General features: G+C 43.7%; 2 protein-coding genes across 2 annotated transcripts; one reads left to right on the forward strand and one right to left on the reverse strand.

Annotated features, from left to right (window-relative positions):
• The first annotated feature begins 8553 nt into the window (after positions 1-8553).
• LOC112084614 lies at positions 8554-10659 on the forward strand. Its single transcript, XM_024153850.1, has 2 exons — positions 8554-9692; positions 9792-10659. Exons 1-2 carry the CDS (start codon positions 8554-8556, stop codon positions 10657-10659), a joined length of 2007 nt encoding a protein of 668 aa, XP_024009618.1.
• A 4270-nt stretch (positions 10660-14929) lies between these two features.
• Positions 14930-17506, reverse strand: LOC112084347. Its single transcript, XM_024153467.1, has 5 exons — positions 16625-17506; positions 16408-16539; positions 16073-16324; positions 15693-16001; positions 14930-15616 (listed from the first exon to the last, which is right to left on the reverse strand). The coding sequence occupies exons 1-5, from the start codon at positions 17504-17506 to the stop codon at positions 14930-14932; spliced, it is 2262 nt and encodes a 753-aa protein (XP_024009235.1).
• Positions 17507-17735: the final 229 nt, after the last annotated feature.

Here is a 17735-nt window from a genome sequence, read left to right on the forward strand (position 1 = left end):
CTTTATAAATTTCTATATGTTTATATTATTACATGCATCCTATAACAATAATATACATATTATACTTATTTGTGCTTTCAACCACTGCGCAAAGTGTTGATCTTTACGATCATTGATTTCAGTTTCAGAAACACCAGAGATGCATTCTTTTACCTCATCAACGAATGTGCTGCCAAAAATACATATATATAATGTTAAAGAAACTTAATTAATATCTCATTTAATATATATATATATATAACTTTGTTAATATATTATATACCTCTCGTACGTTGCCAACTCTTTGCAGTTTAGCAGGATGTATTGCCAACTCTTTGCAGTTTAGCAGGATGTACGTATGTGCGCTGTGATAACCTTTTTCAGTAGACCACCAAACTTCCTTTACTTTTTTACTAAGACGTCCGATCGGCGAGAATATATCAGGTACACCCTCAACTGCATATGTTTGGCCAACTCCGCCATCGTCATATCGACGGGTAGCTCTTTTGCGTGTTCGTACTTTAGGTGCAAAATAATACGAAGTGAAGTGCGAAGTCTCCTCAGTTAAGCTGCCCGCCACAATTGAACCTTTTACTCTAGCTAGGTTTTTGGCTTTACCTTTAAGATGCTTCATGAAACGCTCAAATGGATACATCCACCTGTACTGAACCGGTCCACCTAGCTCTACTTTGTGAGGGAGATGAACGGGAAGGTGTTCCATAACATCAAAAAATGATGGCGGGAATATCTTTTCTAAATTGCACAGCAAGATTGGAATATTCGCTGCCAGTTGTGCTATTACATCAACTGATAATGTTCGTGTACTAAGATCCTGAAAAAAAGCGTCAATGCCTGCATTAATACATATATAGATAATATTAAAAATTTGGTATGTACATATTATAATAGGAATAAAGTGTAGTTAATATATAGTAGTAATAATTTACCTCTAACAGCTTCATGGACATTTTTGGGCAAGAGTTCAGCAAATGCAAATGGGAGTAATCGTTGCATAAAACCGTGACAGTCATGACTTTTCATCCTTGAAAACTTTACCCCCTTATCAACAGATTTAGAAAGATTAAAAACATACCCATCAAAAAACTTAACGTCAGATGAAACCCAATTGAACAATGTTGATTTCTGTTCTGCACGCAACCAAAATACAGGAACCAGTGCTTTTCTGTTTCTCAATATATGTAATTCAGTTCTGTTGCATAAATCAGGCAAGTCCAATCTTGACTTACCATTGTATTTTGTTCTTCCCGGCACGTTCATCACTGTATGCATGATGTTATCAAAAAAGTTTTTCTCAATATGCATGACATCAATATTGTGTCTGAGTAGATGATCTTTCCAATACGGAAGTTGCCAAGAATACTTTTCTTGTGCCAATTATGATGAACTCCGTGAGTTATCGTTTGCTGGAGTGTGCCAGTTTTCCCCACGAGTTATCGTTTCCTCTGCCCCCAATCCTCGATTTGCGCTTCAATATTAGTTCCTGTTAAATATACGGGTGGAGGGACACATACACTTTTATTCTTTCTAAATAACCTCTTGTTCCTCCGATATGGATGGTTTTCCGATAAAAACCTGCAGTGACAATCAAACCATCATGTTTTTCTACCATGTTTTAGCTGAAACACATCAGTTCGATCAAGACAATAAGGACAAGATAACCTCTCGTGTGTAGTCGATCCTGATAGCATACCGTATGCGGGGAAATCGCTTATTGTCCAAATAAGCAACTCGCATAGTAAATTTTTTCTCCTTCGAACAATCATATGTTTGAACACCGGTATACCACAACTGATTCAACTCATGTATGGGTGGCTGCAGAAATACATCGAGAGATCGCTTCGGATGATTGGGACCTGGGAACAAAATATTCATAAAAAGAAATTTCCTTTGCATGCACATATCTAGGAGAAGGTTATAAGGGGTCAGGATTAGTGGCCATAAAGAATATTGTCTACCGTCAGTTCACAGACTAAGATAGACATTTCGTTTGAGCTTAGCAAAATCTGGGTATACCGTATTGAAGTGTTTCCACGCTTTTGCATCTGATGGATGAGTAACTTCTCCATCTACTTTTGTATGTTCTGCATGCCATCTCATCGATGCAGCTGTCCTTTCAGATTGATAGAGACGTTTCAACCTATCACTTATAGGAAGATACCACATCCGTTGGTACGATATCTTTTTACGCCTAGAAGTTTGCGGCCTGTATCTTGGTTTTTGGCAAAATCGACATTCCTGCAGCTTATCGTCATCTTTCCAGAAAACCATACAATTATCAACACATACATCTATAATCTCAGAAGGTAGACCATGACTAGAAATCAACTTCTGTATTTCATAGTATGTTCCACAGCCAAATTATCCTCCGGGAGATACTCTTTCATAAGATCAGCCCAATCATCCATGCAAACCTCAGCTAAGTTATGATCTGTTTTAATTGACATCATCCTAACTGCCAATGATAAATTTAGACTGACCTTCTCTACATCCTTCATAGATTGGTTGATTAGAATTGTCTAACAAATCATAAAATCGTTTAGCATCTATATTGGGTTTCTCAACAACATTACCAGTATGCATTTCATGAAATGCATCTGTAACCATCTCATGCATCCTATCATGATCTGGACCTTGATCAGATTGATACTGATTAGGCTGATAATCATTTGATTCATCAAATTCAACATGACTTTGATAATTACTACTACTACTACCAGCATTCCCAGGAGCATTACTGCCATATCATTCTCCATGTTGATACCAAACAAAATATTACGGAATGAACCTCTATTAAATAAATGCGTCCACACTGTTTGGATTAGAGTATATCTTGTATTCTTGCATTTCAGACAAGGACAAAACATGATACATGAATATTTCCAACCCGTTTTTGAATTTTTCTGTCAACGCCCCTTCTGAATCTTTTCGCATATACATCCAACTTCTTATCTCGTATATAGACATGTTGAATAAAATTCAAAAAAATCTCTCTCTCTCTCTATATATATATATTTTTTTTGTTGTTATTGTGTTTGAATGATGTTGTGAATGGAATAGGAAACGATGATGTATTTATAACAAAATTTTGCTCTTTACGACGCTTTTATGACGGTTTTTACTTCGATTTTACATTGCTTTTACATCGCAATACTCAATTTATGACGATTTTACATCGATTATATTTCAACGACCATATGTAGGTGATCATGTTTAAAATATTTTTGACCTACATTATATTTCGACTTAAAAACGTCGTAAGATTACATCGATTAACTTACAACATAAAAACGTTATAAAAATACATCTTTTAACGGCAATTTTGCATCGACAATAGATGCTCGCTTTAATCGACGTAAAATCATCGTAATATTTCGTAAATATTAGGACTAATTTACGACGATTTGTTTTTTTTTGTCGTAAAAACGTCCTAAAACCATCGTAAAATTGCAACGATTATTGAACCATCGTAATGAATCGTTGAAAATCGATTGTTCTCTTGTAGTGTGTAAACTATATATTTTTGTCATATAGACAACTATGCAAGGGTGGTTATGTATATAATATAAGACTATTATAGTAATAAAGATAGATCTGGTGTCTGTTCTGTTTTTATGAAAGTAGTTGGTTATAGATAGACGACTAGCTATATACTTGGTAGCTATTTATATATTTACATGATAAGTTTTTTTTTTAATTTTATCTTGTAGTAACATATATATCTGTTTATAGTCACCTATATATAGTCGACTATGTTATTACATGTTATTGAATGTGTATGGTTTATGCCGTTAAAGGGCGTGAAAAAATGGACGAATTGGCTGCAATTCTTCTTGCTGGGGAGGAACCCAATTTTGGTGGACGAAGCGATGAAGAATATTATGCAGAATTGACGAAGAACTGCATAACTTTTCAGTTGATGAAACTGTGAACGGAAACAATGCGGCGGTCAGGATTGATCGGAAAGGAAAGGCCGTACAGGAATCCTACAAAGCAGGATTCGATGGGGAAGGCCCAAAGCAAAGGGAAAAAGGTGAGAGCAGCTGTGGTGCAAGTAGGTTCAGTTGCGCCCAGGAGACGATTAATGATGTATTCTCCGACACAAAAGAAATGCCGGCAATGTTTGGAAGAAATGCTCCTCTGATAGTGGACGAAATCGAAGATGATGGCAAGTAGTCGACTTTAAATAGTCACTTACATACTCTTGCAAAAATGTAGTTGAATACAACCTAACTTGTTTTGCATACTTAGAAGGGATAGAAAGTGCTCTATAGAATGTTCGATACGAGGGTGATGGTGCTTTTGTCAGTTGGATATTCCGAAACAAGGTTGAGTGCAAAATCAAAATGGTTATATACGCTGTCAACAAAAAATTTCACTTTAGGATGCCACGCTCAACACACATTTCATGGAATTCATATGTGTGAACCCAGATTGCCGATGGCGCATATGCAGTTCACTGATGGACGGGACCGGCAACTTTCAGATTAAGAAGGCACAATTAAAGCACACCTGCCCCATTGACGACCGGGATAGTTTCACAAACAAGCAGCCACGCAGGTCATAGGGGAACTGATACAATCCCGGTTTCTCGCAGGCCGAAAGGGTCCTGGTACTAACAAAATCCAGCAAATCGTGTTTCAGGAGTTCCAGGTAAACATCTCGTACTGGAAGACATGGCAATGCTAGGAAGTTGTGGTCGGGAAAGCCTTTGGATCTGTGTTGGGAAGTTTTTCATTACTACCATCTTATCTTGAGAATTTGCAAACCTCAAACCCCGAAACAGTCTGCAAAATGGAGTTTCGACTGGACAAGAATGGATGTAAGTGGTTTAAGTATTTGTTTATCTCATTTGCCGCCTCAATTGCAGGTCTAAGATATGTAAGGCCTGTTGTCTTGATTTATGGCACCCATCTTGTTGGGTGCTATGGTGGCTGCCTAATTTGTGCAAATGGGCAAAATGAGAACTTTCAAATCTTCCCAATTGCTTATGCCGTCGTCGACAGCGAGAATAATGCATCCTACGAATGGTTCTTCAGATGTCTGCAGACTGTCATAAGCGATGATAGAGTAGTGATGTTCATCTCCGATAGACACTCATCGATCTACTCAAGTCTTAAAAAGGTAAGTAACTATTGAAATACTTATTAACATAAATAGCAGAATTATATGTAGGTGACTATTGTTTAAAAACCAAAACTCTGTGTAGTTGATGGGCTTCAGGGTCGCAGGTCTTTTGCAAGCTCGTTGGTCTGGAGTTTTAAATTTATAAAACCTTAATGTCTGAAAGTGCACAAATGTACGTTGTAGGACTTAGGGTGTCGATCCACATGGAAGATAACACCAAACTGGGATAGTAAGCCAAATCATAAACTCATAGGGGTTTTGGGGTTTATGGTTACGCGAACTAAAACTAATCATAACCTAATATTTATGGGAGACTAAATGCAATGCAAATGAGTTACTAGATAATATCCAAAGGGTGTTCGACTCAAACTAAGGACTCTAAACTCATAGGAGAAGATTTATACTTCTCTGGTTTACTCTAATCGATGGGCTAAGCATCTTTCGATTAGCTTCCGGGCGATTTATCCTTATCTATTTCTGGGATCTGCATGGAACTGGAATAGACATATGTATGGCTTATTAACTCTCGTCATCTTAACCAACTAATCACTTAAATCTGACAATTAACTCTCGCTCTCATGCCAAGAATAAGATCTTGCATTTAATACTGAATTTGTGTGCTCACATCTTCTCTATAGGTAGCTTTCGACTCCTGTACCAACTATGTTCTTCTGAAATTATGTACAGATGATCTGATACAGCACTCTCGTGGCTATGATTGATCCTAGCCTCAGAGATTAGGTCTTGAATCTAACCTCATGCAGTATAAACAACTTAAAAGAGATGAGACCTAGAATATGGCTTAGAACTCTAGAAATCCTAATCGAACATGTATTCCCTTTGATACTCTTTAGAGACTTGATTCTCTGGGACTGATCTAATATGATGCAGGAAATGATAAAAGATATGAAAGATGCAGAAAAATGGAATGAAAAAACTAAATAGATAAAAGAGGAGAAAGAACAATGGTTCAGGGGAAGAATCCACATCTCCATAGCCTAACCCTAAGAAAACAAAGTTTGGTGGCTCAAAAACTCATTACAGGAGCACACACCCGATTAAGACTGCTAAGAAATGTATTTATATGTCCTAAGACCTTCTGGGTCTCATTTAGGGCTTCTCTGCAGAGAAATTATGAAAGGCTTTGATGTTGGGCCTTGTGGCTTGGCATAAGTCCACCGCGCATGAGCGTCTTCTGGGGCAGGTGAAATGCTTGTTTGCCGCAGGTGAGAGTCTTTCGGGACTGGAGAATTCGGTCAACTTGCTTTTCACATAACTTTTAATTGCATCGTTGGATTGTCCTGATGTAAAATGTTAAGGAAAGTTGGTTGTCTCCTATTGAATGTCTCCAAATTTGAGATGGATCAGACGGTGAGAAACTCTTCCATTTGAGGCTAGACTTCTGACGGTCTGACTCTGAGCTAAAAATGTGGATTTCTTCCATTTTGCCATCTTTTTCTCTAAGTGTCCTGAAAAGAGCCTTGAAACTACAAACATAGAGAAATCATAATAAAAGTTCCTAAAACTGATTAAAACCTTTGAAAAAGCATTTGAAATCAATGGTGAAAATGAGTACAAATACGGTGTTATCAGTAGTTGAAGTTACATATATGTAGATGACTTTTTCCTAATTTTCGTGATTACTCCTTAATGTAGTAGCGATTGACTACTACTTGTTTCGTTGTAGGTATACCCCTCTGCTGGAAATGATACTTGTTTAGTCCACCTAGTAAGGAACGTGACAACCAGATCAAAGAGAGTCGCTTGCCATCACTAATGGTCTGTGCGGCTAAGGCATGTACAATGTATGAGTTCAACCAACTGTTTGCAGAGCTGCAAAGTGTTAACCCTAAATGTGCTGACTGCTTAACAGATTTGTGTCTACCACACTAGACCAAGGCCTTCTGTGTCGGTCAGCGCTACAACATCATGACAACCAATGTCGCTGAGTCGCTGAACAAAGTGCTGAAAGAATGTAGGGAATTTCCTTTAATTTCGATGCTTGAGGCTATTAGGATGAGCCTAATGGGATGGTTTATACGAAGGTGAGCTGCATACGAATCTGAGTTACATCCCCTCACAGATAAAGTGCAAGACATCATGAACAAGATATTATATGAATGCACAAATTTGAAGGTAGACCTCTGATAGTGAATATAACTATTGGTTATTTAATAGTTGACTACTCTTACTCATATTCAACTATAAATGGGGCGATATAAAAAGTAAATGTTTACTTGTAATTGACTACTTCACATGTAGGTGGTTGTTGTAAATCAGCATGAGTTTGAAGTTTACGACCGAAAGTGGGGCAAGTTTGAAGTGAATCTGCAGCTGCAGGGAGTTCCAGATGCTAGTTATTCCATGTTGCCACGCAATGGCTGCTAGCTCATTCACCAACATTACAAATGAACACCTTGTGGGAGATGTATACACCACCGATTTCATGAGATCACTTTATGAGGGGGTTTTTCATCCCGTTCCACCTGTTAGTAATGGTGAGGCGGAACTTCTTCCCCCCATTATGCGCCGCCAACCTGGACGTCCAAGAAAAACCCAAATCCTTTCACGCGGAGAATTCAAGGTTCGACTTTTTATACCTTAATATATGGTTAAGGTAGTTGCCTATTGTAGATACTGATTGCAGAAATTATAATGTCTCAGAAACAATCTACAAAGGCGGTCAGGCTTTGCACTAGGTGCCTTGGTCGGGGACACAACAAAGCTTCCTGCAAACTTCCGGTTCGAGAGAAATAAGCAGTTATGGACAACGTGTTATAATCAGCTACCACGAGAGAGTACCTGTTTATTCATGTTGGAGGTAAAAACCGCATCCCTGGTTTTCTCCGGTACAAACCGAGATCGGCACGACGTAAGCCCAGTTTACGAAGGAAATGTACCGGGAGTGTTGGGCCGAGTGAGTTCTTGGGCCGAACGCAGCCCATCAAGCCGAAGTCGGTCAGAAACTTCTCAAAGGAACCGAGAAGTTCTCTGAGTTTGGAGGATAAAGGAAAGTTTCCGAATAGAAAAAGGAAACCGACGAGAAGAAAGGAAATTGTCATGAGAAAAGGAAAAGGACCGAGAGAAAAGGAAAGTCTTCTCGGTCCCATATCGCAGAAGGTGTGCACAAATGACCGACTTGGAAGACATATATAAAGGAAGAAGAATCGACACCGGAAGACACAAGAAATTCCAGAAAAGACTTAGATACTGAGAACTCAATATTGTCTTAGTTTCATAAAGTCTTAGTTTGTTATTAACCGAACTCAGTTGTATTCTTCGATCGATCTAATAAAACCCGAGTTTACCGATCTAAATTACTGTTTTGCCCCTTGTCGATATTCACTTATCAACAATTGGCGCGCCAGGTAGGAGGGCTCAAACAGAATTTTCAGTTTTAGATCGGACTTCGGATAGATCGAATCAGCAATGACAGACCAAGCCAACATTCATGAGAAAGGAAACCCACTCGGCGAAGAAAACGACAACGTTCGAAACCCTGCGGAGCAAACAGGAGGAATCCCTGGAGAAAACGCTGGGGCTGAAGCCGGCCAAACTCTCGCAGCCGTAGGAGGTTTCGGAACTGAACTACTGCTCCAAGTGTTCAACGCTCAGTTCGAGGCCATTAACAAAAGGAGCGAAGAATGCTTCAGTCAGATGGCAGCACAAATCGCCGAGCTCAGTCAAGCACGAACTCCACTTCGAGTTCGGAACATCATCGACGACCTCAATACTGATGGTGATCCAGCCGGAACTATGAGGTCCACTGCTGTCAGATCAGCGAACGCACCAGCACCGGATCTAAGTCGCGACGCCGAATTCGAGGCGATGAAGGCACAACTTCGCGAGATCACTTCAAAAATTCATCAAGCAACAAGCGTGGTTCCAGAGATCGAGCGCGTCATTCAGGAAACACAAAAGACACCCTTTACGCCGCGCATAGCAGGAACGCCGGTCAAACATATGGAGAAACTCAAGATGAAGATCTATGAAGGCAATACTGATCCCTGGCACTTTTTGACATCATTTGGCATCTGCATGAATCGATATCAGTTCAAATCCGCCGAGGAGAGTCTAGGAGGAGTAGCTCTCGACTGGTTCTCACGACTCGAGGCGAACTCGATAGATAACTATAAAGAGTTGACAACGGCCTTCGTTAAACATTTCTCAATGTTCATCAGACAGAACACCAAGAACTCCGAGCTCTGGCAAATAGCCCAAGGAGCAAGCGAGAGCCTTCGTGATTTCATCCAGCGCTTTAAGACGATTGTCGCCAATTGTACGATCAGTGATGAAGCCGCCCTCTTATGTCTTCAGAAAGGAGCTCAGATAAAGACTAGCTTCCGGAGCGCGATTACACACAACCCCCCACAGACGTTGGAGGATGCATTACACCGAGCTAATACTTACATCACCGAAGAAGAAGAAGAGGACGCTTATGAGCAAAACTATTCGGCAAAGCAGCCCGAACGTTCAAAAGCCACCACTAACGAACCACAGTCAGGCTATAGCAGAGGGTACGAGAATCGCAAGAAGTTCTACGCTAATGCAATCCAGCAACCAACCAGGTAGTGGAATAATAAGTGGGTCCGTAGTGAAGAAGATCAAGACGAGTCCTTGTTCTGCGAATTCCACAACCGCAAAGGACATAGCACCGAAGAATGCAGGCGTCTGCGAGAATACTTGCTCGCGCAATACCGAAAAGGGCAAATCTCGCTTGACGATCTCCGTCGCCCAAACATTCCAAGAAGCAAGTCGCCTCGACCGAATAACATACAACCCGAGAACACCGTCGCCAAAGATCCACCAACTCCACCAGCTTTACCATTAACGCCGCGTCCACCGAATCCACCTGCTTTACCCGAACAACCGAAGCGCTATCATGACGACCGTGCCCAAGAAAATCATGCCCCCAAAGCAAGGAAACGTGTCAACATGATAATGGGAGCCATAGAAGCTTGCAGCTATTCGGTTCGGGCTATCAAGGAATACAGTAGACAGGCCGCCACCGCGCCCAAACTCCTGCATGATCCACCGAAGGGAACGCCTTTGATATTCACCGAAGCCGACACAATCGGATTGCATAAACCGCATAACGATGCCCTCGTCGTCAAACTACTTCTCGACGATGTTGAAGTTAGTCGCATTCTGATCGATACATGCAGTTCGGTCAACATTATCTTCAAGGACGCACTTGACCAGCTCGACATACCATCAGACAAGATTGAACCCTTTATCGAGCCACTCACAGGGTTCGACGGCGAACGTTGCATGACGGTCGGCACGGTCAAAATCCTGATCTACCTCGCCGGAGTCGCGAAAATCATCCAGTTCGTCATTCTTGACAAATCAGCGATCTACAATGCCATTCTCGGTACGCCATGGCTACACGCGATGAAAGCAGTGGCCTCAACGTACCACCAGTGCCTGAAGTTCCCAACTCCTGACGGTGTTTACACTCTCCGAGGAAACCAAGCAGTCGCTCGATCGTATTACATAAACGAGTGCAAGCTTCGTTCGGCCAACCAAGCCTAGTTCGCAAGGTCCGACGACCAAACTCACCGAGCTCATCGTCCGGCAAACAAAATCCAAGCAAGAGTCAATTATTCAAGTCTGCATCGGCGAACTAAGACCGGAGCGCCAAGTCGGCATCGGTGCCGAACTCGACCCAAGTATCCGCGATACACTCGTTCGCTTCCTGAAACAACATTCGTCCACTTTTACATGGTCGATAGAGGATATGCCCGGGATCGATCCACAAACCGCGTGTCATGAGCTCAACATCGATCCGACGTACAAGCCGATCAAGCAAAAACGCCGAAAGCTCGGACCAGAGAAGGCACAAGCCGTCAACGATGAGGTCGAGCGGTTGCTCAAAGCAGGATCCATCACCGAGGTCAAGTATCCTGATTGGTTAGCAAACCCTGTAGTTGTCAAAAAGAAGAACGGCAAATGGAGGATTTGCGTTGATTTCACCGATCTTAATAAGGCGTGCCCGAAAGACAGCTTCCCTTTGCCTCATATCGATCGCCTTGTGGAAGCGACTGCCGGAAACGAACTACTCTCGTTTATGGACACATTCTCCGGGTATAACCAGGTTCTTATGCATCCACAGGATCGGGAAAAGACATCGTTTATCACGGACCGCGGCATATACTGCTATAAGGTGATGCCCTTTGGTTTAAAGAATGCTGGAGCAACATACCAACGCCTGGTGAACCGAATGTTCGCAAGCCAGCTCGGGCGAACTATGGAAGTCTACATTGACGACATGCTCGTCAAGTCGCTCGTCGCTTCCGATCATGTCCGCCATCTTCGCACATGCTTCGATATTCTGGACCAATATGGCATGAAAGTCAATCCCACTAAGTGCATGTTCGGTGTAACGTCTGGCGAGTTCCTCGGATACATAGTCACGCAGCGCGGTATTGAAGCTAATCCGAAACAGATCGCAGCTATACTCGAGCTCCTGTCTCCGACGACCAAACGAGAAGTCCAGCGACTAACCGGACGGATTGCAGCACTTAATCGATTCATATCCAGATCGACAGAAAAGTGCTTGCCATTCTACCAACTTCTCCGCGGTAAGAAACATCTGGAATGGAACGAGAAGTGCGAAGAAGCTTTTTCTGAGCTTAAGAAGTACTTGTCTACACCGCCTGTTCTGTCCAAGCCCGAAACGGGCGAAACACTCTACCTGTATATCGCGATTTCGGAGTACGCGGTCAGCAGCGTCCTAGTTCCAGAAGACCGTGGCGAGCAGAAGCCAATTTTCTACACAAGTAAGTCTCTCGATGGATCGAAGTATCGCTATCCAACCTTGGAGAAATTCGCCTTCGCCATGGTTATCTCCGCACGGAAGTTACGTCCGTACTTTCAGTCTTATTCGATCGTTGTCCTGACCGACCATCCTCTTCGCACCTTCCCTCACAGCCCAAGTCAATCCGGCCGACTCGCCAAATGGGCCATTGAACTTAGCGAATATAATATCGAATACCGAGGAAGGACTGCGACGAAGTCTCAAGTCTTGGCAGATTTCTTGGTCGAACTCCTACCTGAGCTCGTCGAAGCTAAACCAGCCGTACAACCTTGGATCCTCCATGCCGATGGCTCCTCTTCCCATAAAGGATCCGGCGTTGGGATTCGTCTCAAATCTCCCGAAGGAGAGGTCATCAAACAATCGTTCCGCCTTGGCTTCCCGGCATCTAACAACGAAGCCGAATATGAAGCACTAATCGCCGGACTATGACTTGCCAAAGGAATCAGCGCTGAACTTGCCCACGCCTAATGCGACTCTCAACTCGTAGCTAACCAGTTTCACGGCGAATACGAAGCCAAGAATGATCCTATGGATAGGTACCTCAAAGTCCTTAAAGATATTGCTTCAGAATTCTCGACCTTCGAGCTTACAAAAATACCTCGTGATGAGAACGCAACCACTGATGCTTTAGCCGCCCTTGCGACTAACTCCGATCCCGATCTCCGGCGAACAATCCCAGTCGCGGCAATCCAAATTGCAACATCGTTACGAGACGACGTGATTACGAAGCCTGACCCAACCTAGCTCCACCCCTTACCCGAAAGACAAAGCCTAAGGAAGTTGTCACCGATCTCGATGCCAATATGGACGAACAAGATGACAACGAGTCCGATCACGAAGACGAATCCAAAGGCCAACACGTTCCAATTGATATCAAAGCCGAGGGTGAAGATGAGCCCAAAGATTGGATTTTAGATATTGTGGGCTACATTGGCGATGGAACGGTTCCCGCAGACAAATGGGCAGCTCGGCGCCTTAAGGCCCGCGGCTCGATACGTGGTTATTAAAGGTACTCTCCTCAGATGGGACGCGTCCGGTGTACTCTTAACTTGTGTTCACGGCAACGACATCATCAAAGTAATGCAGAAAGTACACGAAGGAGAAGGAGGAAATCACTCCGGAGCTCGGTCTTTGGCGTTCAAGATAAAAAAGCTGGTTATTACTGGCCTTGTATGCTTTCCGACTGTGAAAAGTATACAGCACGCTGCGAGAAGTGCCAACGTCATGGCCCGATGATCAACCTTCCTACCGAGCTCTTGATGACTTCGACCGCACCATATCCTTTCATGCGTTGGGCAATGGACATCATCGGTCCATTTCGCCGATCTACAACTCAGAAGCAATACGTTCTGGTTGTAACCGACTACTTCACCAAATGGGTCGAGGCCGAGGCATACCCCGAAATACACGGAATCGACGTCAAAAAGTTTGTCTGGAAGTTTATCATATGTCGACACGGAATCCCATATGAGATCGTCACAGATAATGGAACCCAGTTCACTTCAATAATTTTCACAGATTTTTGTGCCAAGTGGAAAATCCGACTAAGTTTCTCTACCCCGCGATACCCACAAGGAAATGGGCAAGCCGAAGCCACGAACAAAACCATTATCAATGGTCTGAAGAAGCGACTGGATACAGCTAAGGGAACTTGGGCGGACGAACTCGATGGCGTCTTATGGTCTCACCGAACTACACCACGACGTTCCACCGGTCAATCACCTTTCTTCCTCGCATATGGTACGGAAGCTATGTGTCCAGCCGAACTCAACGTTCCAAGTATTTGCCGAACCATGCTCACTCAGCAACCTGATGCGAATAACGACATGATGTTCGACACATTCGACTTAGTCGAAGAACATCGCGAACGAACATTACTCCGGATACAAAACTACCAACAACTGGCAGCTTGTTACTACAACAAGAAGGTTAAAGGCCGTCACTTCGAAGATGGCGATCTCGTACTTCGCAAAGTTTATCAAAACACAGAAGAGAAGAACGCAGGAAAACTCGGCGTGAACTGGGAAGGACCATACCAAGTAATGAAGGTTGTTAAACCCGGCGTTTATCAACTCATGAAGCTAGACGGAACCCCGACCCCGCGATCATGGAACTCAATGCATCTCAAACGATACTACTACTAGTTCGTTACGAGATAAAAAAAAAAGCCTCCGAAAAAAAAAAAGCCTCCGAACTACTTAGTCTGGAGCAAAAGACCTTTTTGTACTTAGAACTACGAATGGCTTGTTCCCTTTAAAGGGTACGTAAGCAGCTCCCAACTATAACATCAATAAATTTTTATTAAGTTAAAAACGTCTAAGTTTTAGTTCGGCAATCACGAGATACCGAACTCCTTGTTTTTACATCGACTTCCTGGCCAGTTGTTTGATAGCATTCCACATGAATGCAAACTTAAAAAGCCAAGATCCGTCTCGCGAACACCCACATGGTACCGTGGTAAAAACCACATATTAAAAGCCGGGGCCAGTCCCGCATTAAAATTTCTAAGTCACCAAGGACAATAAGCCGAGCTCATCTCGCATACTTAGCTTTGACTTAGAAAACCTTGAACTCGTTTCGTGCGTTTACAGGAGTTCAAATAAACTCACTCCTCCAGTACGACACGATTCACTTGGGTTCCCCAGGCCGAGATTAAATGCTCGCACAATAAGTCGAACTCCTCAGATTCGCATTATAAGCCAAGTTCTCAACACTTGAACATATAAGCCGAGTTAACGCAATTCGCTACCGAATAATTCAATTGAATTCAAGCTAAAAACCGATCTACTACTTGAAAGATTTTACGAAATACTCGAGATAGAACAAAAAGCATATAATTAAAGCCCTTCAAGAGGCAAAGGAGTTCGAAAAATAAAGAAACCCACCGAGGATTTAGAGATAAACAAAATATTACATAAGCATATAAAGTTACCCATTATAGGGCAAGCGAGTTCGAGTTAAAAAAAAAAAAAAAAAAACAAAAGGCTAAGCGGTCTTCGAAGTCGCAGCTTGATAGGCATTAAGTATATCTTCGTTTGAACCGAACTGCTCGCATATCGCTGGATGCTGAGCACTCTGAGTCACGTTCACGACCGGCACATCGTCCTCTTCCGGGAATGGGGACATCCGCTTATCTTCTTCTGTGAGGACGCAAGCGTCGATCGAGCGGAAGTCTTCCAAAGCCTTAGCGTGCTTTGCCTTGATATCAGCTACCATCTCGGGTGGGACTTCGTACAAACCCTTCTTCTTCAGCTGTTTGATGAAGCCGAGAACTCCAGTGAGCTGGTTGACCACCAAGTAAGGCTTACGAGCCCGATCTGCGCCATCCAGACTGCGGATAACTTTTTCCAAGCGTTCGCAAGCCTTCGCGTGAACGCTCCTAGCTCTACCTTTCCAATGGGCCACCAAACCTTGTAGCCGCTCCTTATCTTTCTCGAACTCCCGAGAAAGCAAGCCTTGCGCCTCGGTCAGCTCGGCTCTTACCGCTTTCAGCTCCGAGCTCTCCTGCTTCAGCAAGTCAACAACAGTGTGGAGAGAGTCGTTGATCTGGAGCTCGGTGGCGAGACATTCTTCCGCCTTACAGATCCTCTCTTCTAGCTCGGCGACTCTAACTTGCTCGTCGTACAACGCAACTTCATACGCTGCGACCAAGTTGTTGGTCTGACTGGCGAGCTGCACAAAAGAAAGTGTGAATTAAAACTCATACTTAGGAAAGTAGTAAAATAAAGAAATGGAATCAGGAAAGTACCACGGCAGTTGTACGAGCAATCCCCTTGTACAGGTTTGGAAACCGGAGCTCGGGGACCGCCGGGAGACTCGGGACCTCGGTGGAGATCTTGTGGTAAAGGTCGGCACAAGCGTCGACGTACTCCTCAAAAGGACCCTCCTCATCGTAATCGAAACACACCTTAGTCCTTTTGGCTGGCTCTGGTTCCGGAGAATCTTCGGCATGCTCCCTATCTTGCCTCTTCCGGGAGTTGGAGGCTTCAGGCTGATCCTGAGGAATCGCGAGGTCCGACATTGCAGCCGTCGGAGGATCGAGCTCGGCGGCGGTATCCTGCGCACGAGAAGAACCTTCAATCCTCTATATTTTCTTCGAGGATTTCTTCCTTTTCAGCTTCTTCTGACCAGCCGGTCAGGTGAGTTCGCAGCATGTGGCAGTTCTTCGGGCTGCTCGTTCGTCCCTTCAGTGGCAGGGATAGAAGCCGGATCTGCAACGTTCGGTTCCTCCTCATCGAACAGAGTGGGGATCTCGTCCAGTGAAAGCATCCTGACAGTTCGAGTTTGTTTAGCTTGCGGTTTCGGTGCTTTGCGTCTAGGAGCAGCTCGAGGCTTGTTTGCTCGACTCTTTGGCTTCGGGGGCTTCGGGGGCTTCGGTTCCTTAACAGAAGCTGTAAAACGTATAAGGAAGAGTTCGGAACAAACTCAAAATAGGAAAATAAAAGTGAACTCGATAATCAAACCTGCTTTCTTAGCTCGGCGCTGAAGAATTTCTTCCCAAACTCCGGGCCAACGACGTTTTCCGGCTTCACTAAAAGCTGCTTCAAATTCGGAAGTGAGTCCGGAATTGAGAAGAATGCATGGGAGATGACGACCTGCAAAGATGAACAGAAAAAGAGTTAGAGAGATACGAAAACAAAAATCAACAAAATATAGAGTCGGGATGTCAGAATTGCTGACTGTGAGATCGTTCATCTCGAGGAAGAAGTACTGGGATTCCGAGTCGTTATATTTACTGGGTTTAACCCCAGTGACGATGTTCTTTCTCGGATTGGCGTTCGCCTCGAAAAACCACTCCTTGGACTTATGGATGTTGACCGAGAAGAGATCTTCGAAGAGCCGACTAGTCGGAATCTCATCGAGCTCAGTACACAGCGTAACGAAGCCAACGTAGTTCGTTATCGATGCCGGCATCATCTGAGTAAGAGCTACGCCACGCCGATTGCAATATCCGAGCAGACGGGAAGGGATTGGGAGAGAGAGCCCGCATTGCGTGAAGTACGTTAAGTAAATGCAGAGCAAGCCTTCAGGAACGTCCCATGGCCGATCTCCAGCTTCAGGTATTATGAAGATGACCTTGTCCGAGAGCCCGTTTTCTTCGAGTACGGCCCGAACTGCACCCGGAGAAAGTGAAGAAGATGGCACGTCATGAGGACGAACGACTCTTCGCTTTGGAATTGGTGGTGATGCGTGATTCACCGCTTCAAGGTTGTCCTCGGCGGCTTCTACTTCAGTAGCGTTCCCCTCGGAGTTTGCTCCTTCAGATTCCGCAACCTCCTCGATCTCGTGATTAACGCCATCAGCGTTCGGCCCAGCTCGAGCTCCAGTTTCACGAGTCTCTGTTGCCAATTGTTCAGGCGCTTCAACTCGCGGTCGAGATCGGCTACTACTCGCACCAGCCGATCTAGAGTTTTTGCGAACCAACTGTGGAAGATTACTCTCTTTTTGGGAAGAACTCGATGAATGAGGATTCGAGGAAGAGGAGCTCGGTTCCGAAGATTCGCGGCAATCTTCTGGCAGAATTTGGTTAGAAGAAGAATTGATGGAAGAACTAGAAGACATCTTGAGCTCAGAAATGTAGAGTCGAAAGGAGATCTGAAGAGAATGAAGAACAGTTTGAAGATGGATCGGAAAAGATTGAAGATCGATCAGAGAACTTGAAGATTAATCGGGAAATTTGAAGATTGATCGGAAAATTCAAAAGAATGCGGCGACGGAGGTTGAAGAAACTAGAAAGAACTACAAATAAAAACTAGAGAGAGAAACGAAATCTAGAGAGAAGGGAGAGCAG

The sequence above is a fragment of the Eutrema salsugineum genome, unplaced genomic scaffold (assembly GCF_000478725.1).
Source record: "Eutrema salsugineum unplaced genomic scaffold, Eutsalg1_0 scaffold_4, whole genome shotgun sequence".
NCBI lineage: Eukaryota > Viridiplantae > Streptophyta > Magnoliopsida > Brassicales > Brassicaceae > Eutrema > Eutrema salsugineum.

Coding starts and splice junctions, on each gene's coding strand:
- LOC112084614 (XM_024153850.1), top strand. CDS start 8,554: ATGACAGACCAAGCCAACATTCATGAGAAAGGAAACCCACTCGGCGAA. Junction 9,693..9,791: donor GCAATCCAGCAACCAACCAG/GTAGTGGAATAA, acceptor CGAAGAATGCAG/GCGTCTGCGAGAATACTTGC.
- LOC112084347 (XM_024153467.1), bottom strand. CDS start 17,506: ATGTCTTCTAGTTCTTCCATCAATTCTTCTTCTAACCAAATTCTGCCA. Junction 16,540..16,624: donor TCGAGATGAACGATCTCACA/GTCAGCAATTCT, acceptor TCATCTTTGCAG/GTCGTCATCTCCCATGCATT. Junction 16,325..16,407: donor GCGCCGAGCTAAGAAAGCAG/GTTTGATTATCG, acceptor GCTTCTGTTAAG/GAACCGAAGCCCCCGAAGCC.